The sequence below is a fragment of the Eubalaena glacialis genome, chromosome 2 (genome assembly GCF_028564815.1).
Source record: "Eubalaena glacialis isolate mEubGla1 chromosome 2, mEubGla1.1.hap2.+ XY, whole genome shotgun sequence".
NCBI classification, from domain to species: domain Eukaryota; kingdom Metazoa; phylum Chordata; class Mammalia; order Artiodactyla; family Balaenidae; genus Eubalaena; species Eubalaena glacialis.
Window position 1 is genome coordinate 194,774,729 of NC_083717.1, and position 27,954 is coordinate 194,802,682.

Genomic DNA, 27,954 nt, shown 5'->3' on the forward strand with positions numbered 1-27,954 from the left:
GGCTGGGCGGTGCCTCTTCTTCCTCCCGCGCGCCCAGCGGAGCCGGAGCCCGAGCTGTGCGGAGACCCGCTGTGGGCCGGCAGTCCGCGGTTCCTGACCCGGCTCCTGACCCGACGCGGACCGAGCGCTGGCCTAATATACCCGCCCTCCGCCGCCGTCCCCTCCCGGTAAGTCCGCGCCCTCTGGGCCGGCCAGGAGCCGCGGGGAAACTGAGTCCGGGCCGTGGGGGCGCTTGGGGCCGGGGAGTGGGGTTGGGGGAGCGGCGCGTGCGCCCGGGGTGGCGGCCAGCAGCCCCGCGGCTCAGGGCGGCGGGATCCCGGCTCCCAGGCGGGGACCCCGCGGCGCCCCGGCCCCGCCGGCTCGCGCCCCACCCCGGACTGCCGGCCCCGGCGCGGAGACGCCGCCCGAGCGCGCGCTGCCCTCGAGTGGTGGGCCGAGGGTCGGCTGGGCCTCCGCCCTGCCCGGTGCCGGCAGAATTTACCCGCCTCGCGGCTACTACATCCTGACCATGAATCAGCCGCAGTTGGGGAAATAAACTTCAACTTCGCGTCCGCCGCCCCGGTGGCACCACAAGGCATGCGGCGGCCTGCGGCCCCGCCTGGGCTGCTGGGTCTGTAGCCGCCTGGATGCTGGTGGGCGCACACGGGGCCCTGGCACCCCCATAGGCAGGCCTTGGGGGAGTGAGCCCCCGTCACTGCTCTGGGTTCCTCCAGAATGGGGCTGGTAGTCTGGCCCTGTGCTCCTCCGGTCCCACTTCTGGGCCCCTTTTCTGGGGAGGAACCCGGGAGTGACCATAGCCTCAGGAGGGAATCCGTGCTTCCACCAACCCTGGCTGCTCCTGGGGAGACACGAAGGGAGACTGTCTGCCTGGCCTCCTGAGCCTCTGTGACCCAGGGCCCCAGGCTGCATGGTGGCCGGCCTCAGTTGTGACTGCAGCTTTAGTGCCCCACCCCAGCTAGACACACACACCAGGAGTCAGAGCACCTAAGGTGGCCATGACCCTGTCCCAGCTGGGAATCAGGAACAAGGCCAGAGGTCAGGCACACCCATGAAGGAGCTGGAGTTGGGAAGTCCCCAACTTCCCAACCTCCCCGCCAGCCCCGCCCCCTTCTCCCTCTGGCAGTGGGAACCGGCCAGGACTCTGGCCTTCTCCGGGCCTCTGTCTCCCCACCTGCACCCTGAAGGGTGGGGACGGTTGCTCAGGCGTGAACCTCCTCTGTCGCCCAGCAGTGAAGGAGCTGGGGACCCAGAACAAAGCCCCAGACCCCGTCATGGTGCTTCCCAGGGTGGCGGGCTTTGGGTAGTGCACGCCGCAGCTCTCTTGTGACAGCTGTGGATGGGCGTTTGGTTCCAGGTCTGGAGTCTGAGACTTCACACTGTCCCCACCCCTTTCCAGGCCGGCATCAACTTTCTGCTCAAAGAGCCAGGTTGGTGCGGTAGGCCCGTCCCGACCACTGCCCAGGCCCACCCTCCCGTCTCTTCCACAAGAGTTCCCGGCCCCCAGGTCTGGGCTGACAGGTCATCGGGGCGGGTGGGCAGGCGGGGGGGCGGGGCACTGCCGGGGGGCGTGACCCCAGGTGACCGGGTGGGGCTGCCCGTCCCGTGACCCATCCAGGCCGCAAGTCCGTTGAGGCTCCGCTCCTTGGCGGCAAAGAGTTAACCGTCAGGTGGGGGCCCCCGCTTTGTGGAGGTGCTGACAAGCTGTCGGAGCTAATTGCACACACTTCACATTTGGGACCTGGAAGCTGTACCCTGAATAGATTCCGTTTGCCTTTCAGCAAAGTGCAGTTGTTTTCCAGGTTGGAAAAGTTAGTGGTTTGTGGGACTGCAGAAGGGATAGATGGTAACTGGATGACGATGGGGCGCCGCCCTGGGTGCAGGTGTGACCAGCTGGCCCGGCCTGGACCCTGGCGGGGGGCTTTCCCTGAGGTGAGCTCGAGCCCCTGGCTTTTGAGGGCACCCAGAGGAGGAACCCAGAGGCAAAGTCCCCCCACGGTCTGAGGGTCTGTGGGCTGAATGAATGAAGGAGAGGAGGACCGAGTGAACTAGCCCGCCACGTTCCCAGCGTGATGTCTGACCCTCACGCCGTCCCTGGGTAAGGGTGGGTCCTGGGATTCTTGTCTGTTTCACGGGAAGAGGAGACTGAGACACGGGGTGGTTGGGTGACAGAACCAGTGCTGCCCTCCTGGCAAGAGATGTCTGTGAAGCCCCTACTGTGTGCGTCAGCGCTCACGCTCCCCTCACCGCTGTGGTGGCCAGAGCGTGGCATCCACCGCTCTGGGCACTCGGGAGGTGCTGCCCCGGGGGCCGGGGGAGAACTGGCCGGCCCCCCGGGGAGCACTTGGAGGCCAGGGCTGTCCCCCTGCCCCTCATCACCGCCGCAGTTCCCACGGGAAGAGCAAGCACATGGGTGCAGCAGCCTCTGGGTTCCAGACCTGATGCCCTAGGAGTTAGGAGAGCTTTGTCCTGGCCAAGCAGCGCCCCCTGCCCCTGGCCCCCAATGCGGGGAGGGGGTGCCGGCCCACCCTCAGGGCACCCACCTGTGTGAGTGCAGAGCAGAGCAGCCAACGCAGACAGACAGCTGCCCTGGAGCCCGGGAGCCGCCAGCCCATCAGGGCGGTGGACCCTCCTGGCAGTGGCCGGGGGCAGGAGGGGCGGAAGCAGTCGTGGGTGGGTGAGTGACGAAAAGGCCCCTCTCCCTGAGCTGTCTAAAACAGAAGGGCAAGGGCCGAGGCCGCTTTCCTCTTCTGCCTGCCCATCCTGCCCCATCGCAGCCCCCTCCCCCGCTGCAGCTTTCCCAGCTGCACCTCCTGGGTGCCCTGGGCAGGGGCCCCTGCTCACGGGCTGCCAGAGCACCCTCCGTCCCCCCCCATCCTGTGAGCTGGGCCCAGTGGGAAGGGAGGGGGAGGGAGGGGGAGGGCAGACTGGAGGACCACCAGCTCCCATGAGGTTGTGCCTGGGCCCACCCGATCGGGAAGGCGGAGGCCTCCCTGGGAAGGGGGGCAAGGCCAGCGCTGCTGGAGGCCCGGCCGGCCGGGGCCATTGAGCGCAGCCCTCCGTGGGCGGGAGGCACACGCCTGGGGAGGTGCAGGCTGTTTCTGCTTCCTGTTTGGCAGGTGGTGCCACCGAGGCCTAGCATCGAAGGGGAGCACTGCGGCTAGAGGGTGCCGTGGGTCAGGGCTGGGGCGGGGCCGGGCGGCCCACTCGGGCCGCATCACAGCCCTGGGCCGTGGTTTCCCTGCGTTACCTCTGAGACCCCGCTCGGCTGTGTGAGCAGAGGCCAGCCCCAGCCCCGCGCTGTGCCAGACACTGCCGGTCCCCCCACCCCACACGCGTGCACACAGTCCCAGCAGACCCAGCTGGTGGGGCGGGGGCTTCTCCGTCCCTGAGCCTGACCTTGGTCCTCGCCAAGTGCTGGTGGGTGTGGGCGTGGGTGCCAGCACGGGCCCTGCCCAGCTGGGTGAGAGGGCCTCAGTCTCCCCATCTGGCCTGGTCCCGGTCCTCTGGGGCCCTGGGATGTGGCCTCGGTGTGCAGCTTGCCTCTCCCACCATCCATGTCCCCGAGCCCACGTCCCCATTTCTGCTCCAAGTATGTACAGCTCGGCACTGCCGCCTGCGCACCGCAGCCGGGAAACAGACATCTGCCCTTCACCCAGCCCCAGGGTGGGGAGGGGATGCTGCCCGTCCCCTTCCCGGCCTGGCTCCGCCGCCCCACACGCACAGGCGTGAGTGGCCTGAGAACGCCAGCCCCGCGTGCCCAGATCGGATGCTGCCCACTATGGGGACATCCATGGCCCCTGCCTGGTGTTTCCAGGCTATCCACCCAGGGGCTGGGCCAGGCCGTGCAGATGGAGGCAGAGCAGTCGGGGCTGCCTGTGGAAGGTGGCAGAGTGATGGGAGGGACGGCCGGGACAAAGGCCCAGGGGTAGGACCTAGGAGGTCACCTCTGAGAGGAGGAGGGGAGCCGCCTGGGAGGGGCCTTACTGGCCAGGCAGGCCCGGCGCCTGTGCAGATGGTACTGGCCCAGCCAACCCACGGTCCCTGGACGACATTCTGGCCATTTTGCAGATGAGAAAACCAAGTCCAGGATGGGCCTGGCCCCTCGGTGCCTGGCAAGGAACAGCACGCAGCATCTTGTGCCCGATGCTCAGGATCCCACTTGCCCGGTAGGGCCGGGCTCCTGGCGCCGGCTCTCTGGGGTGGGTGGCCCAGGGATGCTGAGCGGGGGCTGCAGAAGAGGCCTGCTCCGTTCCAGCTCAGTGTCGGCCACGGCAGCCTGGCCGAGGCGACGTCACGCACAGTGGACTGCTAGGCAGTGGGGCACAGCACGTCCTGGCAGTTACGGGCCCGCTTTGCAGATGGCATCCGTGGATCTGTCGGCAGACTGGGGTGGGGAGGTGGCAGCAACATGCTCATGCCTGTGTGAGGACAGAATCCAGGGCCCAGCAGGTCCTGTGTGTTGCCCAAGGGACACGGCCGGTCAGCAGCAGAGCCTGGTCTCAGCTAGAACCTGAGCGGTCCCCTGCCCCCAGGCCCTGGTTGCAGCCCTTGGCAGTGCCAGGCTGCGCAGGCTGGGCCCCTCCCCGCCACAATCTGCTGCTTTGTTCTCCCTACTCTGGGCAGGCAGCCTGGAATGGGGAAGCAAGACAGGCGGGGGTGGGTAGAGGCCCCCTGGGGCAGGTGGTGGGTGGCCTTCATGTCCCACCCCAAGACCCTGAGGCCTAGACAAGTACAGGGCGATCAGGGCCTGAAGCGGGCCTACCCCTTCCCTTCCCTGGACACCAAGGGTCCTCCTCCCTGCTGGGAGAGGCCTTTCCTGAGGGCAGCAGGGGGCCGGGGGGAGGGACACGGGGCTTCCTGGAGGAGGCTGCTCGGAGCTCTGTCTGGTCTTGGGGGAGAGAACCCATGCAGAGGGGATGCTGGTGGCGAGCCTGAGGGCTGCGTGCGGCCCAGCGGAGCCCTACAGGTGGAAGCTGTGGCCAGACGCCACCTTGCCACCCGCGGGGCCACCAAGTTCCTCGCCCTCGCTCACTCCCTGACCGCAGGACTGCACGCATCACTGCCCTCAAGTGTTCGTTGTCAGAGCTGACTCAGCTCCAGAAGGCGGCAGCGGCCTCTGTCACCGTCGGCCCCTGAGCCGCTCCCCTCCCTCCCGGCCTGGGATCCCCCAGAACCTGGACCAGAGCCCTGAGACTGGCAGAGGTGGCCAGGCCCTCTGGGAGCTCCCCATTGGCTCTGCTTGTGTGCAGCTGGGGAGGCCGAGGCCCAGAGACCAGGTGACAGCGAGAGGCGAGGACAGACCCGGTTCCTGTGAGCCTGCAGGGCAGGTGGAAGCGAAAGCCTGGCTTCCTGGTGTGGGTGCCTCCACCCTTCCTGTCCTCTCCCTGCACCCGAGCTGGCCCATCCCCAGGGAATGGGGCTCCCAGATCACCCCCAGCCCCTTCCCAGAAGCCCAGACACCCACAGTGCCCAGCTCAGAGCTGCACTGCGGGGACGCTCCTCCCAGTGAGCCCGGGGTAGGGCGGCACCACCCACCCCCCTCCGGCAGGCGTTTCCTGTTCACCGGAGTCAGTTCCCTGCACCAGGGCCCCCCTGTGTGGCTCCCACCAGCTTCTGCTCCTAACGAGGAGGGTGTGAGCAGGCCATGTCGGTCGTGACTCCAACCTGCTCCAGATCCTTGGGCACATCGGGCCGCCCGGCCCCGCCCTTCTCCACTAGCTAACCGTACAGGAGACCCAGCTCCCAGGTCTGTCCCTTCACCCCTGGTGACCTGAGCTGGGGGTGGACCTGCTCTAAGCCCAGCTGCCTCTGTGAGATGCTGCTGGTCTCCTGTCATTTTGCTTGCTCTGTCCCTTTATAATTATGAAAATGACCACATTCACCGTGGATGCATCACCTCTTAGTGTTCGGCGCGTGTCTTGTGCGACATGTCACATTTCACGTGATTGGAATCCCACACAGTGCGCCTGGCATCCTGGTTGTCATCTCTGGGTTTTAATTTGGTGCTGCCGCGAATGTCTTGGCGCCCACCCACCTCCCAGCGGGCCCCTCTGTCCCGCCGCTGGATGCAGTGAGGGCTCCGGAGGCAGGGGCCTCACACCCCATCCTGGAGACGGCAGGTGGGGCGGGCAGGAGGGCTCCTTGGACGGGAGATGGGCCAGGGAACCGTGAGGACCCTGCGCACTCCACGCCCGGGGACGGGCAGGCGATGGGTGGACACCCAGTTCCTTCCCCGAGGCCCACTGTGCACAGGACCCCCTACCTGGGATGAGCCCACAGGAGGTGACCGACACTGTTGAGTTGAGGCACCCTGAGGGCTCGGGGCCTGGCGAAGATGACACAGAGGAGCCAAGATTCTGGAAAGGAGGGGTAACGAGGTCACAGCAGGGCAGCCTCAACTCCCCCTCCTACCCGGCAGGGCCAGGGCTGCCCCTGAGCTCCAGGGAGCTGCCAGGAATGTAATCCAAGAGTTGCCAGGCAGTGGAAAAATTTGGGTTCTTGTAGGAGCTAAAAATACAGTGTGGCAGCCCCTGCCTCCCAGTTCCGGAACTCCCCTCCTGCTGTTTTACGCCCACCCCGGGGGAAGACGAGCTAACTCTTTGCACCCGCCCCCGCCCTCGCTGGCTCTGGGCCCAGAAGCACCCCAGCCCCTTTGCTGATGCTGGCAGGGCTACCCCAAAGCTGTCTCCCCAGCCTCAGGCAGCCGGTCCCCCTCACCGGCGCCTTCCTTAGCCCTGGCCCCCTCCCCGGCCCCAGAGCCCCTCCGCCTGCCCTTGCAGGGATTGAGGAACAGAAGACCTCACCCACCTCCACAAGGTGCCAAGTGCTTAGCCCAGAGTCTGGGCTTCCCCACCCTACCACGCTGCTCAAAGCCTGATGGACCCGTGCAGGGCCTCCCAGCAGCCGTGCCCAGGACACAGCTCAGTGCCCAGTGCCTGCCTGTACCGGCTCGCCCTCTCTGGCTCAGTTTCTCCATCTGCAGGGGCTGGTCTGGGAGGTCTGGGAGGCCAGCTTTGACCCTGCCCCCGCCATACGCACGCACTCAGTTTGATGACTGCCAAGCAGGGGCGGTGGCTTCCCGAGAGTCTGCACAGCTGCCCAGGCATGAGGGTGCCCAGGTGGAGGTGCCAGCATCACCGTGTCAGGCTGGCCAGGTGCAGGAGGAGAGCCAGATGGCTGTCTGAGGAAGTGGCATCTGTGTGGGCTGGGTGAGTGCCCATGAGCAGGACACCCAGATCGGTGGGCTGACCCTAGGAAAGCTCAGAGGGAGACCCTACCTTTTGGAGTTCCCGTCCGAAGGGGAAGGCATGACCCTGTCCAAGTGGAAACCCCACGTTAATGGAAGAAAAAAGGTGAACATTAAAGATCCACGGGCAACATCCCACTAATGTCAGAGCCTCAGGGTCTCCCTCTGCAAAGGGTCACTGCCCCTGTAGTTTTGGTGCAGGGGTGGGGCGGACTGCTTGGAGGACAGATGGGGGTGCTTCAGCGCCCCGACCCTTCAGTTGCCGAGGGACGGGGGCTGGCCTGAGCCACTTGAACTTGGACCCCTGGGGGCCCCAGGTGGTCGTGCTCTTCTTAAGTCTGCCATGCTGGCTGCAAAAAAAAGGTCTACCATTCCAAATTCCTGTGCAGGCCCTGCCCTGGGCAGGCTGGCCACACCCCTCATCTGGGGGGGCCCCCCCCGCAGAACTGGGAACACATTCCTGAGCTTGGGGCCCCGCCCCGCCCTGGTGAGACTAAGCTGGGTTGGTCCCCGGGGCCCCGCCGAGACCCGGCGCCTGTACTGGCTGCGCAGCGGGCCAGGGCTGAGCAGGGCCCGAGGGCAGAGAGGCAGGCATCCACGGACAGGGTGACAAGAGCCGGGAGAGCCCTGCGCACTCGCTCTGCCCACCGGGTCCAGCTTCTGCACGGAAACCCACTGCAGCCCCCTGAGACACTTCACAGATGGAGAACAGAGGGGCAGAGTAACTTCCCTGGGCGCACAGCCAGTGAGCCCAGGAAGGGGGCACCAGCCTCCCACCAGGCTCCCTCCCGCGCAGCGTCCCGCGTGTTGTCAGGAAGGGCCGTCCCCACAGCCTGTGCTCCTGAGAGCAGTAAAGGTTGATTTCCTGCGGTGCTCCCTTTGGAAGTGCTCAGCCACCACCCAGACGGGAACAGGCAAAGGCTGTTTATTCCAAGCTGCTGCAGCCAGGGAGTCGTCTGCTGGCTGCTTACTACAGACATGGAATGTTACATACGCACATACCCGTCTACATACATATTATATAATATATGTTAATATGTTAAAATATTTTCTGTGTACAGAAAGCTTCTTTACAGGAAGAAGGGGGCCTTGGTCGTGATGGGGGCTGTGGGACTGGGGAAGCTGGACGGCCCGTAAGACGTGGGGCGCCCACGTGATGGCTGGGGGCACATCTGGTTTTCCCCAGTTGGTCCTCAGTTGGAAGCGAGGACAAAAACAATGGGAGCCATGGGTTACTGATCAAGTCCCGGCTGTGGGGTGATGTCACAGGGCGGTTGTAGAGCTTCCTGGGCTGTCACTAGAGATAGAGGTCTGACTTCCTGCAGGTCTGGCGCAGAGGGAGTGGGCTGGTTCCTGTGATGGTGGCTGGGTGTCCCGGGCTGGTGGCTGCAGCTGTGGCTCAGAGTTCCGTGTTTATATATGGTCTGGTCGTGGTCCATTTATGTATTCAGTCTTTATCCTGAAAAGCAATTGGAACATTTCTAGGACGATGTCCTTGGCCCAGGGCCTGACGGCCCTGGATGATGTTGGGCAGCCTGGTGGGCATCACAGAGGGAGAAAAGCCGCCCCACCTAAGCCTCTGGGTCCCTAGCTGAGCTCGCTCTCCCAGCTGGATGCCCTGTGCTCACTGGGCCACAGCCAGCCGAGCCCTGCGCACCGTCGCTGCCCCACACGGCGCCTGGGGCAGAGCTCGGTGCCAGGGCACATGGCATAGGATCCTTCGTGGACAGGTGGCAGGCAGGGCTGGTCCCCTGCTGTGCTTCCCCTTCCGCAGACCCAGGGCTCCCACGTTGGGGGTCTTTCAGGACAGTGAGCCGGTGGGCCCGGGAATTGGGTGTGTACTGGGAGGACGGGGCGGCACCAGGAAGGGTGGTGCTGGTGACATGGGCTGCCTCTGCATCCAGGGACCCCTGGGGCTCTTGGCTGGCGAGGACACTTGGAGGCCAGAGTGCTGGCCTGGGAGAGTTCGTGCTCTGTCCACTCAGCCTGTGCCAAGCAGCCAGGGACTCGGGCCAGTGGAGGCGGGGCGGGAAGGGAGGGTCGGTTCTGGGTCCTCCTCAAGCAGCAGCACCCACGGCGGGTGGCAGGGTGTGCGGAGGTCCGTCTGCCGTGCTCTTCATGGTGCTGGTGGGAGCGGCCCCCTCCCCTCCGCTGAGAGGCTGCCTGGGAGGGATCAGGGCCACGGCTGGTACCGGGCAGTTCAGTGGTCAGCAGCGATGAGAAGCCAGGAGAGTGTGAGGGGCAGCCGGTGGCAGGGCCCAGAATCGATGGGCCGAGGCAGCCGGAAGGTCCTGCGAATCTGGGTGAGTGCCTGGGCGTCTGAGGCGGCCGGGCCTGGGAGGGTGCAGTCACGGGGAGGGCTCCGGGTTCTCCACCCGGCCTGGCCCAGCACAGGACCCAGGCCGTGGGGGCCCCTGGGCGAGGGCTGAGGAGCACCCCGCAGGCCCCTCGCCTCCCACCCCTCAGGATGCTGCCAGCAGCCCGACGCTGGTCCAAGTGAGGAAACAGGCTCGGCCAGGGTCTGCTGGGAGGGTCAGAGCTGGGGGCACTTGCGGGTCAGCCCTCTCTCCCCGCAGCCAGGCTGCTTCCTGGAAGGACCCCATGGGCCCCGCCGGGCAGGTGGGCAGGTGGAGGGTGAAGGGTCGGGGGAGGGTGCTGGACTCCTGGTGCGGACCCACTGCAGACAGAGGAGGGGCTGCTGAAACTCCAGGAGGCCTCTGGCTGTTCTCTGTGCTCCGGGCAGGCGGGGGCAAGGGGGGTGGTTCCAGAAGCTCGAGGGAGGATGCCCAAGACCCTCACCCAGGCGGAGGGGGAGCAGGGCCTCCGAGAGTGACAGCAGCGAGCCCTGGGGACCGCGAGCCCCGCCGGGGACAGGCACCTGGGCTCTTGGCCCCATTCAGCCTGTCTCCTGTGACCTCAGGCGGCCCCGCGCGTCTCCCCTCTAAATTGCCAGGGCCAGCAGCCCTTAGGGTGATGCTGCCCTGGACATCCAGCATCTCGAGGGCCGCAGGCCACTCTCTGGGGTCCAACCTCAGCTCTGCCATTTCCATCTCTGGGGCCATGGGCACGTGATCTGGTTTCCCTGGGTACTGCCTCCGTGTCCCCTCCTGTGAAGTGGGGGCGTACTGTGCCCGCCTGCCGGGTGGTGGGAGGCCAAGGGGCGGGGTGGGCAGTGCTGGCACCAGGCCCTGGGCATGAGGCACCGTGGTGATGCCGTGCCCTGCCCCTGAGGCCTCCCTCCACGCTGCCCTCTCACACGCTAAATATAAGACCCAAGCCATACATGGTCGCAGAAGAGCCTGGACTGCCCCTGATCTCTGGGGGCCGGTCCCAGGGTCTGTGGTTGGGGACAGCGTCACAGCCCAGGGCCCCAGGGAGGGGGCTTGGTGGGTGTGATGATGACACAGAGGCACAGCCCGCCTGTCCTGCTGTTCCGTTTTGGGAAGGGCACGTCTGGGGGTCATTCTGGGCTGGGCCACCCCCTCGGCCTCCGGGGAATGTTCTCTGGGCAGTGATCATACCTCCTGCAGCTGCATCCGGGTCAGTCTCCGAGAGCCACAGGCCTGGGGGACACTGGTCCTCCACTGCACACAGGTTGACAGAGTGAGGCCCACAGAAACTGGGGCCTGGCAGGGCTGCTCCCCACAGGGCCCTGGTCTTGCCCAGAATTGGGTGGGCGGTGGACATGACCCTCGAGTCAGCCCCCCTCCCCAGGCACATTCCCGATGCTGTGGGCAGGCTAGAAATGACCAGGGTCTGGAGTTGTCCCCGCCCACCCTATTGTCCCCATCTGATTCTGTCCACTGGGCAGGGGAAGCACCCTGGGGGCCAGATAAGGGAGCCCCGGAGACACCATTTTTGCTGCCTGATCACCGCTGGGTCAGTGGTATTCCGGCCAGTGTAGCCTTCTGGGGTCCTGGTGCCTTCAGCGAGGACAGCGGTGCTGCCTCCTTGGTTGCCATGATGATCGAGACAGGGATGGGTGTAAGCAGAGCCTGGCACAGGGGAAGCCAGTGGGCAGTGGCAGCCCTGGTGGGACAAGGGTTTGCCAGTAGTGTGTCCCCCGGGCAGGCCTGGGCATCAGCAAGAAATGCAGTGAGTCCCCAGTTGGCAGGTGGAGGCTCGGAGCAGGGGACGTTGCCTCCACTGACCAGCCAGGGGCCAAGCTGGGCCGTGGCTCCCCTCCGGGCCCGGGGCCGGGCTCCGGGCTGACACCCCTCTCCTCTGGCCCCGCAGTTCAGCAAGATGTCGGTGAAGGAGGGCGCGCAGCGCAAGTGGGCAGCGCTGAAGGAGAAGCTGGGGCCTCAGGACTCGGACCCCACGGAGGCCAACCTGGAGAGCGCTGAGCCCGAGCTGTGCATCCGGCTCCTGCAGATGCCCTCCGTGGTCAACTACTCGGGGCTGCGCAAGCGGCTGGAGAGCAGCGACGGTGGCTGGATGGTGCAGTTCCTGGAGCAGAGCGGCCTGGACCTCCTGCTCGAGGCCCTGGCGCGCCTGTCGGGCCGCGGCGTGGCCCGCATCGCTGACGCCCTGCTGCAGCTCACCTGCATCAGTTGTGTGCGTGCCGTCATGAACTCCCAGGAGGGCGTCCAGTACATCCTCAGCAACCAGGCCTACGTGCGCCAGCTCTCCCAGGGTGAGGCTCCGGGCTGGGAAAGGCGGTGGGAGGGCCGGGGCACAGGAAGAGAGAGCTTGGCCCGGCAGCCAGGGAGGACTTCCTGGAGGAGGAACCAGTTTCCCATCTTCCCAAGTCTGAAGCCTCCAGGTCACCTTGGAGCCGTGATCCTCTACCAGCTGCACCTAGTTGCCCCCTCTGTTCTGTGACTTTGCCCTGCTTTTCCACCTAGCCCTGTGCTAGTTTGGGCCCTGCCCTGCCCCCTCCCCAGTCTCTGGCCTCCGGGCCCCCGTCCACACCGTGGCAGCTGGAGTCACCTGGGCCAGAAACACACGTCCACCTGAGGGGCCCGCTTCCACTCCGCCTGGCTCCGAGCTCCTCGGCCTTAGCCAGGCCTCAGCCCTTCAGGTCTGCAGCCCCTGCCAGTGGCACCATCCTCCACCTCCACCCCCCCTCCCTGCCCCCATCCCTGCTCTGGCCACCTGGGGCTTTTCCTTCCCCAGCTGCCGACCCCCAGTCTCCACCCCCCGCTCAGGCTGCTGTGCCCTCTTGTGCCTGCCAAGTCCTGCCCGCCCTTCAAGTTCTGGCTCACTGTCACCTCTTTTAGGAAGTCTGCCCGGACTGCAGCCAGACTCAGTCCTCAGTGGCCCTTGGTGGGCAGTGGGCCCTGCGGGCGCTTTGCCCGCCAGGCTGTGCTGGTCCCACTGATGCTTGGGGCTCCGGGGCGGGCAGGGCCCGTGTGGGCGAGCGAACTGGAGACCACCCGGCCCAGGCCTGGCTGTTGCCGTCTGTGGAGTCCTTTGTGCCTTAGTCTCAGCAGGGCCGGCCGAGAGACACCCCCAAAACTGTCCCAGCTCCGGGAATGCAGTGGGAGGCAGGGGTACATGGGGACAAGGAGGCATCGCAGGCTGTGTCTGCCGTAAACACAGTTGGTCTAAGTTTGGAGAAAACACGGGCTCAGCCCTGGGAGGGCTGCCAATGTTGGCCTTGGGCCCGGAGCCCGCAGAGACCCCCCTTAGACCTGAGGGCCAGCGGGAGTCGACCCCGGGTGACTGGAGCCGTGCCTGCCTCCACACCCCTCCCCGCGGTCCTGGGGACGGTCAGCGCGTCTGGAGAGGCCAGCGCCTGATGTGGGCGGTGGGCCGATACAGAGCGCCCCCTGGCCTCTGCCAGCCGGGCACTTGGCAGCTAAAGTGTGGGAGCCCAGGGTGGGCGGTGGGCACGGGCGGGGGAAGGGCAGGACTGGGAGGAGGAGGACCCCGGGCTGGGGGGTCGGTGGGCCCCTCTGAGAGGCCCCCTGCCCTTGGCAGCTCTGGACACGTCCAACGTGATGGTCAAGAAGCAGGTGCTGGAGCTGCTAGCGGCCCTGTGCGTCTACTCGCCCGAGGGCCACGCCCTCACCCTGGACGCCCTGGACCATTACAAGGTGAGCGGTGGGTGGCTGGCGCCTGGGTGCGGCCTGGGGGCACACTGACCCCTGCCCACCCTGCAGACGGTGTGCAGCCAGCAGTACCGCTTCAGCGTCATCATGAACGAGCTCTCGGACAGTGACAACGTGCCCTATGTGGCCACCCTGCTCAGCGTGGTCAACGCCATCATCCTGGGCCCCGAGGACGTCCGTGCCCGCGCCCAGCTGCGCAGCGAGTTCATTGGTAACCCTGCCCGGACCTCCGCCCCTGGGCCCCTGGCCGCCCAGCCCGCGCTGCCCCCTTCTGGGGAGATGCCCCGTGCCCTCCACTCCAGGGCCCCAGAGGCAGGCTCTGCGTGGGCCTGGGAAGCCTCCTGCCCCCACCTGCTCCCTTCGGTGGACCCAGGGCCTCAGGACCCCTGGGCGTTAGCCCTGGAGGGCTCTCTGTGCAAGGCTGCCGGGCAGTGGAGGGAGGCGGGTCCTCTGACGTCCAGTTCCAGCCCTGCTGGCTGTGCCAGTGACCGTTTACTGGGGACCACTGTGCGTCCAGTGTGGTCTCCCCCGAGAGCCCCATATCCCCGGTGTCCCGAGGGAACGGGCCGGGTGCTTCGGGTGGTAGGAGTGAGCCCAGGGAGAGGGTGGAGATGAAGGTGTCAAAGATGCGAGTGGCCCGGGGTGGGCGGCCCGAGCGGCAGCCTCCGAGGCTCACCCACCTGTCCGTTCCCAGGGCTGCAGCTGCTGGACGCTCTGATGCGGCTGCGGTGAGCCCCCACTCTGTTCCCCAGAGCCAGCCCCCCTTCCCCCCGGGTCCCAAGCAGCGCCTCCAGATGGGCAGGGAGGGGGCTTCCTGGAGCAGCCCCAGCAGGCCCACCCCTCCTGGGGCCAGGTCCCAGGGAGAACCCAACTTGCCATCCCTAGCGCTGCTGGACAGGCCATTCTGCAGCATTTCCCGCCCAGGGTCTCGGGAGCTGCCCCGAGAAACTAAGTTACCAGGTAGGGTACAGGACGCCCAGTTAAATTGGATTGGAGGTAGACAACAGATCGCTTTGTTAGTATAAGCGTGTCCCACTTATTGCACGGACGTACTTGTGCTAAATATACCGTTCAGCGTTTATCTGAAATTCAAATTTAAATGCATATCTAGAAACCCGTGTAGCTGAGAACCCCATCCCAGGCCTCATCAGGACCACTCTCCAGGGTGGGGCCTCCACCCCCAGGGAAGTGGGCAAGGGGCGACCCCAGGAGCAGGAGCCCCAGCTGGTGCGACTGGTGCTGCGCTGGCCTCGGGCAGAGGTCTGCTGGGCGCTGGGGGTGCGGCTCGTTGGCCAGGCTGAGGACAGGCCTGTGCTGGGCTCAGTGAACGCACAGCCCCCCGCTCAGGCCAGAGCCCCGCACCTGCTCGCAGAGGCCGGGTGGACCCCTCGGGGGCGGCCTTGGTGCCGCCCTCCAGCACCCAGAGGAGGGCCTGCCCTCCCTACTGTGCCCGCCGCAGCACGGCCCCTCCACCTCTCCCTGCGAGTGTGAGAACGCGCGCTTCCCGTCCCGAGGGGCGCGGAGCTGACCGGAGAGGCCGGCCCGACAGGCCACGCAGCCCCCAGCCACGGCGGCCACCTACAGGCCACGGCGGCCACCTACAGGCCACGGGCCCTGCTCGGGGTTGTCTGTGCGCCTGTCCCGGGGGAGAAGCTGGGGGAGCAGCCCGCTGAACCCGCCCGTGCCCCGCCCACCCTCCCGCCTCAGAGACCTGGAGGACGAGGACCTGCTAATCCAGCTGGAGGCCTTCAGGGAGGCCAAGGCCGAGGACGAGGAGGAACTGCTGCGGGTCTTCGGGGGCATCGACATCAACAGCCACCAGGAGGTCTTCGCCTCCCTCTTCCACAAGGTGGGCCGGGGCCGGGGCAGCCCCTCCCGGGACTGTCTCGGGGGAGGGGCCGGTGGGCTCAGGGCTCGGAAGTGGCCTCCTGTCCTGCCCTGGGCACACCCTGCCCTGCTGGGGCCGGGGGGAGCCACATCCGGAGCTGAGAGGGCTGGGGGGCTGGAGAGAGGCAGAGGCTGGAGCCCGCTGCCTGGGGCCGGCTCTGGGCTGTCCCTGGCCAGAGTCAGGGCCCCAGGATGCAGGAGGACGGGCTGGCTGCGCTGTCCTGGGCCCAGCCGCCCGGCCACCGTGAGGGGTACCGAGGTGACTTCGGGACCAGCGAGAGTCGGGGGGCTGGGTTCTGGTCCAGCTCAGCCCCTCCCTTCACCGAACCCAGCAGCTCTCAGCCAGGGGCCAGTGTCCCCCAGGGGTGTCCAGAAACATCTGGAGACGTCTGGGGTTGTCCCAACTGAGCAGGGGTGCTACTGGCTTTGAGTGGGTGGAGACCAGGGATGCTGCTGAACATCCCGCAGGGCACGGACCGCCCCCACACGGTGCCCTGACCCCAGGTGTCACCAGCGTGCCCGTCAGGGAACCCTGCCTGACTCAGGCGCCTCGCCAGGGCCCCCGTGGGGCATAGAGGGGTGACAGGGTGGACACTCCTGGGGAGGCGATGGCTGTGACCCCTGCTCCTCGCCCACCCCGCCCAGGTGAGCTGCTCCCCAGCGTCTGCCCACCTGCTGTCCGTGCTGCAGGGCCTCCTGCATCTGGAGCCCACCGTCCGCTCCAGCCAGCTGCTCTGGGAGGCCCTGGAGAGCCTGGTGAACCGGGCCGTGCTCCTGGCCAGTGACAGTGAGTGGGTGGGATGGGGCGGGGGAGGGGGCCCCGTGCCCTTAGCCCCCGCCCGCGTCCCCCTCCCTGACCCCAGCCTGGTGGGCAGACACTGGGTTCTTAGCCTGTGGGCGGAGGGGGCCAGCCTCGGTCCTTAACCCGCCCCTGCCCGAGGGAGGGGCTGCACCTTTCCGGATGCCCCCTACCCTGACCTGGATGTCCCCACCCCAGCCCAGGAGTGCACCCTGGAGGAGATGGTCGAGCGGCTCCTGTCCATCAAGGGGTGGCCCCGCCCGCGCTCCCTGGACAAGGCCCATAAGGGCGTCCAGGTCAACCTCGGCCAGAGTCAAAGGGGCAGCTCCCCCCAAAACACCGGTGCCCCGACGGTGGGGGTCGGGGGCCAGCAGCCAGCGGCAGCCCTCGCTGGCCTGCACGTTGCCAGCGTCCAGGGCGAGAGTGGCAGGATGGCGCCACAGCCCACAGCCCCGGAGCAGCTGGAGGCCACCCCGCCCCCAGCTGCAACCCCCCTCCCTGGCACCGCAACCTGTCCCCCACCCCCGCCCCCGCCCCCCCCCACCTCCTCCACCCCCGCCCCTGCCAAGCCTGGGGGCCGCGTTCCCCTCACCCCCACCTCCTCCACTGCCTGGCCCTAGTGGGACCATACCCCTCCCGCCTCCACTCCCAGGCCTGGGGTGCCCACCCCCGCCCCCGCCCCTGCCGGACACCTCCAGGCCCCCTGCGGCGGGCGGCGCGGAGGAGATCATCGTGGCCCACGTGGGCCACAGCCTGGGCTCCGCCTGGGTCCCCAGCCACCGGCGGGTGCACCCCCCCACCCTGCGCATGAAGAAGCTGAATTGGCAGAAGCTGCCGTCCACCGTGGCCCGCGGTGAGTCCAAGCCCCCAGGTGGCTTCCCTCTGAGGGCAGGGGCTCGGCTGCCATGGGGGGCAGCCGGGGCAGGAACAGGTCAGGGGTCACCTCTAAGGCCCCTCTCCTCCCACAGCTGCAGGCCAGTGTGTGTCTCTGATGCCACCCAGGGGCTGAGGGTGCTGATGGCTCAGAGAAGGTCAAGGCCAAGGCTGGCTGGCGGCCAGGTCACCTGCCAGCCTGGACGCAGGCCCCCCATGCAGCCACACCCACATACGTGGCATGACAGCAGCTGGAGGGCTTCCTTTGCCAGGCATTTATTAAGTGCCTGCTGTATGCTTGCCCTGGGCTGGGCCCCAGGCAGGGCATCCCTGCCGGCCCTCCAAGGCCCGGGCCACCTGCACCCCAGACTCCCGGGGTAGGTGTGAACCTGACCGGCGGCCCCTTGTCCGCAGAGCGCAGCTCCATGTGGGCGTCACTGAGCAGCCCGGACGCTGAGGTGGTGGAGCCTGACTTCTCCAGCATCGAGCGGCTCTTCTCCTTCCCCGTGGCCAAGCCCAAGGAACAAGCAGTGGCCCCAGCCAGGAAGGAGCCCAAGGAGGTAGGGAGGGGGCGGGGGCTTAGACAGGGCTCCGTGGCGCCCTCCAGGTACTGATGGGTCACGGATCACTTTTCCAGATCACTTTTCTGGACTCCAAGAAGAGCCTGAACCTCAACATCTTCCTGAAGCAGTTTAAATGGTGAGCTGCGGGCATCTGAGAGCAGCTGGTGTCGCAGAGCCGGCCCCTCCCGCCCAGCCCCCGTCAGACTCCCAGGCCCCGCCTGACCTGGCCCCCCATCTTGGGCTCAGCAGTGCTCTCTGCAGGCCACCCTGGGAAGTTCACATCCCATCCCTGGGGCTAGAGACAGCGGGGGTAATAGCCACAGAGGACCCCAGCTGGGGGCTCTGGAGACCACCAGTCCAGACTCCCTGGGGAAAATGAGACCCAGAGAGTGGTGGGGACCCCATAAGTCACAGACAGGCGGTGGCCAAGCCAGGCCGAGGACCTGGTCCAGCCTCCCAGCCCTTGAGTCCTTCCCTGCAGCAGGTGTCCTGCCCGGGAGCTCACTGGGTACCGCTGAGCCATCCCGCCTGTGTCCTGAGCAGCCCCCTGGAAGGAGGAGGAAGAGGGTGCTCTGGCAGATGGGGAGTGTTCTCTTCAGCCCCCAGCCTCATTACTGTGTGACCCCGGGCAGGTGGCTTGCCTTCTGTGTGCCCCGCAGCCCTGGTCCCTGCGATCTCCTAGGTGTGGGAGGCAACCCGCGTATGAGCAGCAGAGGTGTCGTGGGCCAAGGGCCATCCCAGGCTGGCAGGGTCCCGAGGAGGCCAAGTGGGGTGCCTCGTGTGACCACCCCCATCCTCTCACTCCTCCAGCTCCAACGAGGAGCTCACCGCTATGATCCGGGCTGGGGACACCAGCAAGTTTGACGTGGAGGTCCTCAAGCAGCTCCTCAAGCTCCTTCCCGAGAAGCACGAGGTGAGTGGGCCCGAGAGGTGTGTGTCGGGGGCACCCAAGGGGCCTGCAGCTCCACCCAGAGCTGTGCCCGGTGAGTGGGCGCCTCAGCGAGCCGCCGCAGGCCTCCTGGGTGAGCACGCGTGGGCCTCCTATTGCAGATTGAAAACCTGCGCTCCTTCACAGAGGATCGGGCCAGGCTGGCCAGCGCTGACCAGTTCTACCTACTCCTGCTGGGCATCCCCTGGTGAGCTCGGCAGCCCCGGACCCGAGGGCCTGCCCATGGGGGCGGGGGTGGGGATTGAGGGCGGGAGCTGGGCCCAGACCCAGAGGAGAGAGCAGGGCTGTGTAGACCCGTCCCCAGGGTTCCACGAAGAGCGATACAGATATCACTGGTGCTACCCCCAACCGTGGGGCCCTTCGAGGGGACCCTGTGGGCCGGGGCCTTCCTCCAGGCCAGCGACAGCATTGGGGGTGGGCAGTGGGCAGGGCTGTGTGGCCTCCAGCAGGCAGGCCCAGGCCCCCCATGTGACCCCCGGGAAGGGCCCTGTTCTAGGAGGGAGGGGTGCCCCACAGGGGAGCGACTGCCCTCATCTTCGGCAGCCGGGGGCTTGTCCGGAGCGCCCTTCCTGGGCCCACCCCAGTCCTGCTGAATCCCACCTGGGGCCTGGCCCGGGAAGGTGCGTGCTGAACAGGGCCAGGCCGTGGGACCACCCCCCACACCAGCTCTGTGCTGAGAGGACCCTGCGGGCCCAGGGCAGGTGGGTGGGGGCCCCCGGGCCCTGAGCTCCTGCTCTGCCGCCCCAGCTACCAGCTCCGGGCCGAGTGCATGCTGCTGTGTGAGGGTACGGCCGTTGTGCTGGACATGGTGCGGCCCAAGGCCCAGCTGCTGCTCGCCGCCTGCGAGAGTGAGTGGGGCACCAGGCTGGGGGCGGGCAGGCCCTGGAGGGCGCCCCTCGGGCCGCGGAGGCACCTGGGGGTGCCAACCTTCCCCTCCCTGTAGACCACCGCCCCGCCTTGAAGCCTGAGCCGTGCACGCACACACGCGTGCCCACGCCGACACACGTACACGCACACACGCCCACTGCTTTCCCTGAGCGAGGAGTCCCCAGCCACCGGGCAGGGACACGGACGGGCCTGACCACCGAGGCGTGGCTCGGTTCTGCTGGGGTCGCACGCCGGGCGGGGATGTCCCCTGTCGTCTTGGCCACAGACCTGAGAGCCAGGGTGGCTGCAGGTTCCAGAAGGTTCCCCTCAGTGTCCTCGCCCCCAGAACGGGCAGTGGTCACCTGCCCCCGGGGGCGTGAGGTTCAGTGAGCGCCGATGTCGCTCCTGCTTCCCGAGCCTCCAGGCTTGCTTTCGGTCAGGGTTCCGCTGCCCTGCCCCCTCCCTCGTGCCCTGGAGCCTAGCGGGGAGGCGGGGGGAGGCAGTGAAGGGACGCCATCCTGCAGGCCTGCTCGCCAGCCACCGGCTGCCCGTCTTCTGCCTGCTGGTCCTGAAAATCGGGAACTTCCTCAACTACGTGAGTGGGCAGCACGCAGCCCGCCCTTGCTCCCTGATCCCCGCCCAGCCCCGGGCCTGGGCGGAGAGGCTCACTTCCCGCCCTCGCAGGGCAGCCACACCGGGGACGCTGACGGCTTCAAGATGAGCACGCTGCTGAAGCTCACAGAGACCAAGGCCCAGCAGAGCCGCGTCACGCTGCTGCACCACGTGCTGGAGGTGCCCGCGGGCCTGGGGGGCCTTCAGGATGGCGCCCACGCCCCGCTCTGCCCGCAGCCCCTCTGGGCTCCCATTCGAGCCCCTGGTCTCCCCTTCACACCACTGCACCCCCCGCAGTCCTCACCCACTCCAACTGGCCTCCGTCCCTCCCCAGACCCCAAGGAGAGCGAAACTGGCAGAATCCGGCCAGGCCCGAGGGGAGGCCTTGGAGGCCCAGGGTGCCGAAGGCTTTCCGAGGGCTGTGAGCCACAGCTACTGAGGGTGGGGGGTTGCAGGGTGGCCTTAGCGGGTCTCACCGGACACGTCGTGTTGCAGGAGGTGGAGGAGAGCCACCCGGACCTCCTGCAGCTGCCCCAGGACCTGGAGCCGGCCTCCCGAGCGGCAGGGTAGGTACCTCCTGCCCTGCCCCCCGCTGCCCGCTCCCCAGCCAGTGGGGCGGCTGGACTAGGCTGGGTGGCACGCTGCGGCGCCACCCCGGGCCCCCAGGATCTGCTGCCTGATAGACACTCACTCTCACCCTGGGCAAGACCTCGTGTCCACCGTGGCCTGTGCCCGTGTGACCTAGAGGAAGAAACTGAGGCCTAGGATGTTGGGGAGCGACCTGGCTACAGTCACGCCAGGGGCTGGTCTAACACGCTCTCTTTACAAGGTTAACCTTCAAGACGAGGCCGTGCCACCCCATGGTACAAGGAGGGAAACTGAGGCCTGGGGAAGCAGGGCCGGGTCCATGGGGTCACATAGCCCAGGTGCAGCTCTGGGAGGGCAGCCCGGGCCATCCGCCTCCAGGGTCCACACTCCCAGCACAGGCCCTGCCCGGCATCACGCCACCGTGGAAGGTCCTCTGGTCCTGGGGCTGCTGAGCCTTGTGGAGGGTCAGGCGAGGAGGACAGGCTGATCCGTGGGGATTGCTGTCCTAACGCCACAGGCGCAGCTCCTTCTAGGCTGGGCACTTCATCCCGACACCACTCAGCCCATCTGAAAGCTCTGACGTGTTTCTGGCAGCCAATGGGCGTGCAGTCCGGGGTCCCACTGTCCCTGAGGGTGTGCAGTCCGGGGTCCCCGCTGTCCCTGAGGCTGTGCAGTCCGGGGGTCCCCGCTGTCCCTGAGGCTGTGCAGTCCGGGGTCCCCGCTGTCCCTGAGGCTGTGCAGTCCGGGGGTCCCACTGTCTCTGAGGCTGTGCAGTCCGGTGTCCCCACTGTCCCTGAGGGTGTGCAGTCTGGGGGTCCCACTGTCTCTGAGGCTGTGCAGTCCGGGGTCCCCGCTGTCCCTGAGGCTGTGCAGCCCGGGGGTTCCCGCTGTCCCTGAGGGTGTGCAGTCTGGGGTACCCCCGTACCTTAGGGTGTGCAGTCTGGGGTCCCTGCTGTCCCTGAGGCTGTGCAGTCCGGGGGTCCCACTGTTCCTGAGGCTGTGCAGTCCGGGGTTCCTGCTGTCCCTGAGGGTGTGCAGTCCGGGGTTCCCGCTGTCCCTGAGGGTGTGCAGTCCGGGGGTCCCCGCTGTCCCTGAGGGTGTGCAGTCCGGGGGTCCCCGCTGTCCCAGCAAGCGTGGACACCAGCTGTCACCTGACCTTACTGGCCTGTGGCACCTTCAGGATAAACCTTGAGATCATCCACTCGGAGTGCAGCACTAACCTGAAGAAGCTTCTGGAGATGGAACGGAAGGTGTCTTCCTCCATCCCAGAGGTGCAGGAGCAGTACTCCCAACGCCTCCAGGCAAGTGCTGGGCAGGTGGGGCCCTGGGCAGGGAGCGGCTGCCCGGTGGTCTCTGGGGAGGTGGGCCCCTCCGGTGTTGGGGAGTCTGCCAGGCCTGGGGTCTGTAAGGTAGGCTGGCGCGTCGGGCGGGGGGCAGGTGAGCGTGGGGAGGAGACAGCCAGAGTGAGAGACCCCCCCCCGGAGGGCGGCCTCCTGTTCCTGGTCCCTGATCCTGGGGCTGCAGTGCTCAGACCCTCGGTCCTGCTCAGAGACCACAATGCCTGCAGGGCCTGTGCCGGTGCCCATCCTCCTGCGGCCATGGGCCCCACCCCGCCCTCCCTGGGGCTCCAGCCTGGGCATCTCCCTGTGACAGCAGGCGGCGCCCTGCGTGGGCCCCCTCAGGGCCATGACCCTGCCCCTGTGCCCCCAGGCCAGCATCACGGCCTCCCAGGAGGTGGAGGAGGTGTTCCAGGCCATCAAGCAGAAGCAGCTGGAACTGGCCGCCTACCTGTGTGAGGACGCCCAGCAGCTGTCCCTGCAGGACACGCTCAGCACCATGAAGGCCTTCCGGGACCTCTTCATCCGCGCCCTGCAGGTGGGCCCCCGCCGTTGCCGGGGAGGGCAGGCGGAATGGGGGTGATGGAGGGCGGGGGTCACGGGCCGCCGCTGTCCCGCAGGAGAACAAGGACCGGAAGGAACAGGCGGCCAGGGCTGAGAGGAGGAGGCAGCAGCTGGCGCAGGAGGAGGAGGCCCGGAGGCTGCGGGGCGAGGCCGGGAAGCCTGGTGAGGCCGGGCCTGGGGCAGCAGGGACAGGCCACGGGGTGGGGGGGCACCGGGTCTGGGCCGTGGCCGCTCCTCCTTCCTTGCAAGTCTGGCAGCACTACATCCCCTCCTCTGGGGTGAGTCCCGGGTGGGCTCCAGGGACCCTCTGAGCCGTGTCTCTGGGCTTCTCAGTCAGGAAGGGAGGCGGGAAGCAGGAAGAGGTGTGTGTCATCGACGCCTTGCTGGCTGACATCAGGAAGGGCTTCCAGCTGCGCAAGACGGCCCGTGGCCGAGGGGACACCGAGGCGGCCAGCAGGGCGGCTGCCGCAGACCCCCCGAGGAGCAAGGCACCTGGTGAGACCCTCCCCCACCTCCCCGTCACCATTTGCTTCCCGCCACCCCCGCGCTATGCCATCCTTGCAGCCCAGCGCCTCCCTTCCTCCAAGAAGCCCTCCTTGATTTCACCGGAGAGCCCACTCCTCTCCCCTGCTGCCCTGAGATAAGGGCCAGCTCACCCCCACGATGCTTCCGCATGTCTCTGCTGCAAGAGGGCTCCCCGGCTGGTGTGACGGCTGTCCGTCCAGCCCCCGGGCCGGCAGAAGAGTCGGGCCAATGGGCCCGCTGACAGATGCCCTGGGGCTCAGAGGGGCTCTTTGGTGGTGGAGGAGGCAGGCATGAGGCCCTGGGGTGGGACTCTCCACTCCTGAGGAGGCTGCCTTGGACTTCTTGGGGACTCTGGGGCCAGGGGTGACATGTGCCATCGCCTCGGGGCCCAGCGTCCCCTGCTCTCCCCCACTGTGGACAGACCGTGGACATCAAGGCCCGGGCCTGCCCTGTGGGAACCCACACTCGGCCACCAGGAAAAGCTTCCCGGGGAGGGGGCTTTGCAGGGTGGGTGGTATTCGACTTGGGCAGGCCCTGGGGATCGGGATCACTGAGGGGCCCCTGCCCTCCGCTGATGTGTACTCCATCCACAGCGGCCACCAGGGACGCCGTGGGAGGCAGCAGCCTCCCCACCTCTGAGCCTGGTCCCGACGCTGCAGCGGCCAAGGAGCCCCACGGCTGGGCTCTCGCGGATGCCGCCCCCAGCAGCGCCCAGCCCATTGGAGACTCATCAGAGAAGGGTGGTCCTGGGTCCCTGGAGAGGCGTTCTTCCTGGTACATGGATGCCAGTGATTTCCTGGCCACCGAGGACCCCTTGGGCCCCCAGCCCTCTGCAGGGGCCTGGCCATTGGTGCTGGGAGACACTCAGGCCCTGAAGCCCCTCAACTTCTCCAGTGACAAGCCCTCCACAGCAATGGGTTTGAGCCAAGACACCGAGGAACCCACGGCCCCTCCGGGCGCCCACCAGGCCGAGGCTGACACCACACGCGAGGGCGCGGAGGACGCAGCTGCCCACGGCCGCGGTGCTGGCCTCCCTGCTGCAGGCCGGGGCGGGGACGGAGACGAAGATGAGGAGCGCACAGCCCCAGACTCCGCTCTGGACACCTCCCTGGACAGGTCCTTCTCCGAGGATGCCGTGACTGACTCGTCAGGGTCTGGCACCCTCCCCAGGGCCCAGGGCCGGACGTCAAAGGGCACGGGCAAGCGAAGGAAGAAGCGCCCCTCCAGGAGCCAGGAAGGTAACTTGGGGCTCCCCCGTCCCTCCTTGTACCCCGAGCAGGGGTACCGGGCAGGCGAGTCGGCAGGGCTCGGGGCATTGGCGTGTGGTTGGAGCTCATTCGTCACACGCCAGGGCCCTGGAGCTCTCCCTGCAGCCGGCCGCTGCCACCCGTTCCCCCCGAGCGTGGGCGATTCCCGGGGCATCTCCATGTCCTGCCAGAGAGGAGGTGGCAGCGCTTCTGCACCGGGAGGGGCAGCCTTGGGGGCCCCTCCCAGCCACCACACCTCTAACCCACTGGCCCCTGCCTTACGTAGGCCACGTCCAGCAGGGTGCGGCGGGGGGCCTGGGGTGCGGCTCTTTCGGCTTAGCGTCCACGCAGCCCCAGCCCCGGCTCTGAGTTCAGGGTCGCTCGTGAGGGGCGAGCTGTTGAGCGCGTTTCTTTTATTTGGAAGCAGAGGTTGCCCTTGACCCTGACGATAATAAAACAAAAAGACTCTGTGTGATCCAGTAAGGTACGTACCAGCCTGGCGCTCAGCACTAACGGTGGCGGCAGAGGCAGGGCCCGCGCCCGGCCCTCCTGGGCACTAACCCAGCTCCCCAGCCCTCCAGCCGGCGTCCCCCGGGCCGCGGTGTGGGGCCCTCCCGGTGCCCGGCTTCCCCTCCCTCTCGGAGAAGGGCGGGAGCCGTGCCTCACCTAGCTGGGGCAGGTGCGGCCTCAGAGCCTCCGCCGGGCCGACGGGGTGGACAGGGCCAGCCGGGGTGCCCTCGGTTCCTCACGCACCTCCTGCCCGATGTGCCCGGGGCTTGGACAGGGCATCGAGGTGAGGTCGGGCTGGTGCCAGAGCCCAGGGCAGGGGTGCGGTCCAGTGCAGCTGTGACCTAGTTCATCCTCACTGCTGGGCTCAGCCTTCACCCTGCGCTCCGGGGGTTTGCCCCCCGGGGGTTCTGAGCTGGGCTCTCTGCTTTCACGAGGGCACCTGCCTGTCCCTCAGGGCCAGGATTTGTCCTTGCAGCCCCAGCTGCTGGCCCTAGGCATGGGGGACGTTGGGGAGGGTGCAGTCTGTGGGTTTGGGACAGCGACCGTGTGTGGCCACTGTCTGGTGAGAGGTCGCTGCGCCCAGAGCAGGGTCTGCGCTTCCCGAGTTCCCCCCGCCCCACCCCCGGCCAGGCCTGGGGCTCCCAGTCTGCAGGCTCGTGGGCCCCGTCATCCAGTATTAGGACGGGAGGAAGAACCCCTACCCTCCTCGTCTCCCCAACTTCTCATTTGGAGAAAAACTTCAACTGGACAGAAAATTTGCAAGGAGGTCCCAAAGAACACCACCTACCCTGTACCCTGAAATTACAAAAATGTGGAAAACATAGGAGAATTGCTGACATCTGCTGCATTGCTCCCCCCACCCCCCGCAGCTTTACGGACCGATTTGAGAGTTGCTTATAGCCATCAGGATACTTTGTGCCAGGGTTTGTCCCCGGGGCGCCCAGGTCAGGGCCGTTCTCCCGCACACCCGGACGCCGAGCTGTCTTCACCCGCAGCCCCGGCTGGGGTGACCCCTGGCCCCAGTCTCCCTGTCGCAGTCGTTGCTTTGCTTTTCTGGAAACAAAGTCCTGCCCAGGACCACACGTCCAGCCCCTTTTGTCTTGCATAACACCGAAGACACGAAGTCACTTTGGAGGTGTCCTGTTTGTCCCCCACCTGGGTCCAGGTTGCGTTTAGGGCAGGAATCCTACACCCATGACGTGAGTCCTCCCCCAGAGCATCGCGGGAGGGGCTCAGGGGCCCATTTGTCCCGGTGTCGGTGGCATTGACGCCGACCCAGACGTGTTATGGTGGTGATTCTGGCAGAACCCCGCTGCACAAGTACTGTTTTCACTCTGATTAGTAAGCAGCCGGTGGGTGATGACCGGGGTGACGGCCCCCAGTTTGCACCAGCATTTCTGTCCTGTCGGGCCTTCCACAAACTTCTCTTCTGCCATCTTTCAATCATGCAAGTGTCGAGTGTGGGTGGTCTGTTCCGTCCTCTGTTCTCCTCTGCGATGCTCCCGTGGCCACAGGAAGAGTGGGAGGAGTGGCGTCAGGTTGCCTCCGCCGGCTCCTGCAGTCCTTTCCTGGGTGCAGCCCCACCCCCGCTCCCTCTGCCCGCCCTGCCCCGGCCTGGGCCCGCCTGACTGTTCCTCCTGGGCCTGCAGTGGGGCCGGGACTGGAGCCACAGTGTGAGTGACTCTGATCCTCTGCTTCCGCCCCACTTGTTTTCCTGGCCCATCTCTTTTGAGCTCTGGTCCCCAGGCCCCACGCCGCCGCCTGGCTCCGGGGTGCCGTGGGCGCAGGGCATCTGGGGGGAACAGCCGGGCAACGGCCCCTGGACTACAGAGCACGGAGGGCACTGGGTGGGCGCAGGGCCGGCAGGGGGCAGGAGCCATAGGTGTAGGGCCCGGTGCCCTGAGGACGGAGCTGCAGAAAGACATGGCAGGAGGCGTCCACATGAGGGGCCGGTGGGGAGGTGACAGTGGGGACCTGTGAGTGTAGACAGAGTGAGACTTGGCGAGACCCCGCCCACCTGGTAATGAAACGTGCTTTGTGAAACCCAGTCTGGACAGGTGGACGAGCCATCTTGCCAGGGGTCAGCTGGCACCTGCTTCCTGTGTGAGCCTCGCTGCTCCAGAGAAAGGGCCTGCGGTCAGAGTGGACCTGGGGACACGCGGTGCAGCCCACTGGGCAGGGGTCACCAGGGGGCAGCAGGAGCCTGGGGACCCGATGCGGGCCCCCTGCCACTGCCCACAGCAAGGCTGCTCCTGACCGAGTTCTTTCCTCTCCCTCCCCGCAGGCCTCAGGCCCCGGCCCAGAACCAAGTGAGAGGACCCACAGCAGGACCACTGGACGTGCTGCCGAGCAGGGCTCCTCCGGGGCCAGGCTGGGACCGGCCCCCGGGAAACCAAAACTCTGTGCCTTACCCAGCCAGTGCCGCGGTCTCCCGGAGCCCTGGCAGGGGCTTGTGGCTGGGACCCCAACGGACACTGGAGCCCGGCCCGCCTGGCGCCTTCCTGGCCCGCCTGAATGCCCCCAGCCCCTCGCGGTTTGCTTTCCAAACGCAGATGCCCAGCCCTGACCCCACACCGCATGCACCACGGCGCCCGCCCACAGCCTGCAGGGGGCAGGGTCAGGTGGCTGCAGGCCCGGGCACCGCTGAGCTTGTGACCTGGCACCCAGCTGCTTCTGGGGACAGGCCCTCACAGACCCCCTCCCCCTGAAGCTGCAGTTAGCCGGTGGGGGGTGGGGGGGACTGAAGCCCCGGCGCCACAGCTCGTCCCCCCAGGCCACTCAGTTGGTCTGAAGCAGTCGTGTTTAACTGAAATGGGATTGTTGATGCGTTTCTACAGTTCTGTGGTGGCCGAGTCGGGGATAGGTAGGTAGGTGAGAGGACCCCAGGGCCTTTGGGTAGAGGCAGGCTGTCTGGCAGTGCATGGGAGGGCCAGCATCCCTCTACTCATCAGGGGGGGACCCCACGGAGCTGACACCCATCCTAGCATCTCCAGCCCTGAGGTGGGGAGGGGTCTGCCCTTGTGGCCACAGCCGAGACCTGGTCCCCTCGTCGACAACACGACCCGCCCTGCGAACTGCTGCTCCCACCTCCAGACCCGGCTGGGCTGAGGGGAGGCCAGGATCCAGGCCTAGGGGACCGGACGGATCTAGCCAGAGGGGCTGCCGCCTCTCGTCTCTGACCCCATGGGCCCCCTGCCTGCACTGCGCCCCCGCCCACCCCCCACCCCCCCACCGTGTGCTGCTGAGACTGGAGGAACTTTGGCCAATAAAGAGCAAAGCTTGCCCAGAACGTGACTACATTGTATTCAGAAGCCGTGGGTGAATGTGGTTT

The 27,954-nt window shown here is 67.0% G+C and overlaps 1 protein-coding gene across 1 annotated transcript; it reads left to right on the top strand.

The window, feature by feature from the left end:
- On the top strand, window positions 1-27,912 carry INF2 (inverted formin 2). Its single transcript, XM_061181366.1, is given in 23 exon segments — window positions 1-167; window positions 11,483-11,882; window positions 13,172-13,287; window positions 13,354-13,513; window positions 13,997-14,030; window positions 15,010-15,151; window positions 15,835-15,976; window positions 16,187-16,529; window positions 16,531-16,841; window positions 17,276-17,421; window positions 17,499-17,560; window positions 18,235-18,337; window positions 18,475-18,560; window positions 19,121-19,221; window positions 19,765-19,835; window positions 19,925-20,032; window positions 20,348-20,418; window positions 21,621-21,741; window positions 22,151-22,315; window positions 22,398-22,503; window positions 22,675-22,836; window positions 23,460-24,104; window positions 26,908-27,912. Coding segments are annotated over 22 exon segments (3,615 nt in total). The 5' UTR covers window positions 1-167; window positions 11,483-11,491; the 3' UTR covers window positions 26,937-27,912.
- Window positions 27,913-27,954: the final 42 nt, after the last annotated feature.